The following is a 2,003-nucleotide window of genomic DNA, read 5'->3' on the forward strand; positions in this document are numbered from 1 at the left end:
AGCCCTTTGAAATTACATTTTTTACTTGGATCCTGGGGGCTTACTGCCTAATTTGATTCGAAATCTTTTCGAATTACGATGTACTTAACACACTTTTTCGATTTTGGATTGCGTTACGCAGTAACCGCCCAGCTTACCAAATATTGACGTCAGGACAAACATTTTGGGAAACGTCATTTGAGTAAGAATTAATCTTCTATTTTAGTTGGAAACTTTCGCAACTTTTTTAGGGTCATTTATCATTTTTTGGTTTTCATGCAGAATTACTTATTTTAAGAAATTAAGAAATATATTACCTGATACAATCTTGATTGATATCATTGAATTGAGTCTTGATTGATGATTTTTTTATTTGTTCGAAACATTTAACGTCTCCTTTTTTTATTAAAAACACTTTGCAACATTTCAACAACTTTTTATTCATACATTTTAAGCCGGATTCTTTGTGTCACCGTCCCCGCCAGCTAGTGGTTTTTCAACGTCCATTAAGGGTTCAGAGGGCATTTTCCAATGCTCAAAAACATATGGTAAACGTTCACTGGGATCGGTGCTCCAATGATGCACACGACATTTAACGCGAGCTTTTTCTAAATTGTTTATGGTTACCGTACAGTAGAATTCTTTATTTTCCTTATTTAGATCGGGACCTTCAATGGGCTCTTTTGGAATGGTAATACATTCATCTTTGCAGATATAACCGGCCTTTCGGAGAGAAGCTTTAATATGCCAAGGTTCAATGACCCAGGGGTGATCTTTATTCATAACCACGGCCAAATTTAAACGCTCCAGCATATTTACGGTCTGAGTGAAATGTGGAGAATACAATTATTAATACATGTGTAAGGATTTATTATAGCCCAATTATGAAAAAATTCACCTTTTCTAATTTTTCCTATTCAAATTGAATTGTTTTTCATAATTGGGCTGTATATTTTTTTTAAAACAACTTTCAACTTACCCTCTGTGCAAATGGTGAGCTATGCTCCAAGTCCAATTTTTCATTTTCCTTCTTAGCATACTTGGCTACATTTGCCTCTGTTTTATATACAGCCAAACCAGGCAATAGTAGGTTGTTGTAGGCAAAGTTCGACTTTAAAGAGATCACATCTCCCTTGCCGCCTACACCCTCTACAAAGGTCTTCAGCACGACTTCGATTTCCTTTTGTTTTTTGCTATGTGTGTCTTCCACCAATTCGTAAATGTGATGTCTTCCACGCATTTTCTTGGGCTTTTGATTGATTTTATGTAGTGGAGGATCATATTTACGTTTCAGTATAAAAGTGGTCTATTCGGCAGACGAAAAAGAGAGCGTGTTTATTGTTTTATAATAAGATTTTTGTATTGCATTTTCTACTTACTCGTACTTGTTGCTGCAAAGTTGCACATGTTTTCAATAAATTTAGTTGCTGTACGCACAAATTTTTCAACATTTTAATTGATAGTTATTGAAATAAATATATATTCGTTATTTCGGGAATTAACAAATTGCGGCTTTAGAAATGGTATTTTTTCTTCTAATGTGAATCAAGGTAGCCAGCTGATTTTGACATTTGTTATGCAATGACGTAGTCACGTAAAGCAAATAACGTAAATACAACAGTGGGCGAAAATGAGGTGTGCTAAGATAAAATAAAAGTAAGATAATAAATCTGTCTCAAGGTGCATTAGATGCACAATGGCATCTTATTATATACCTTGATATCTGCCATCTACAAACACAAGAGACTTGCAAGAGAAATACGGACAGATAAATGAATTGTCGTTATAATAAAGCAAATAGGATAATAAAAAATATTATTTCACAATTCTAAGTTTATCATAAAATAAAAAAAATATGTAGTATCATGTTTTCAAAAGGTCTGCACAAATTTTAATAAATAAATTTATTTGGATAGATCTGTTATTTAACTGAAAGCACAACATTCAAAAAATGTGGTCAGCGGAGCAGATTTTGTAAAAATAGTTAAATTTTTAGTAACTTTTTTTGGAATTAGGCCGATTTT

At 33.1% G+C, this 2,003-nt stretch overlaps 1 protein-coding gene across 1 annotated transcript; it reads right to left on the minus strand.

Moving 5' to 3' along the window:
* Positions 1 to 350: 350 nt before the first annotated feature.
* On the minus strand, positions 351 to 1,524 carry mRpL9 (mitochondrial ribosomal protein L9). The gene is made up of 3 exons (XM_065508012.1): positions 1,359 to 1,524; positions 959 to 1,285; positions 351 to 801 (listed from the first exon to the last, which is right to left on the minus strand). The coding sequence occupies exons 1-3, from the start codon at positions 1,428 to 1,430 to the stop codon at positions 430 to 432; spliced, it is 771 nt and encodes a 256-aa protein (XP_065364084.1). The 5' UTR covers positions 1,431 to 1,524; the 3' UTR covers positions 351 to 429.
* Between the last annotated feature and the right edge of the window lie 479 nt (positions 1,525 to 2,003).

The sequence above is a fragment of the Calliphora vicina genome, chromosome 1 (genome assembly GCF_958450345.1).
Source record: "Calliphora vicina chromosome 1, idCalVici1.1, whole genome shotgun sequence".
Classification (NCBI taxonomy): Eukaryota; Metazoa; Arthropoda; class Insecta; order Diptera; family Calliphoridae; genus Calliphora; species Calliphora vicina.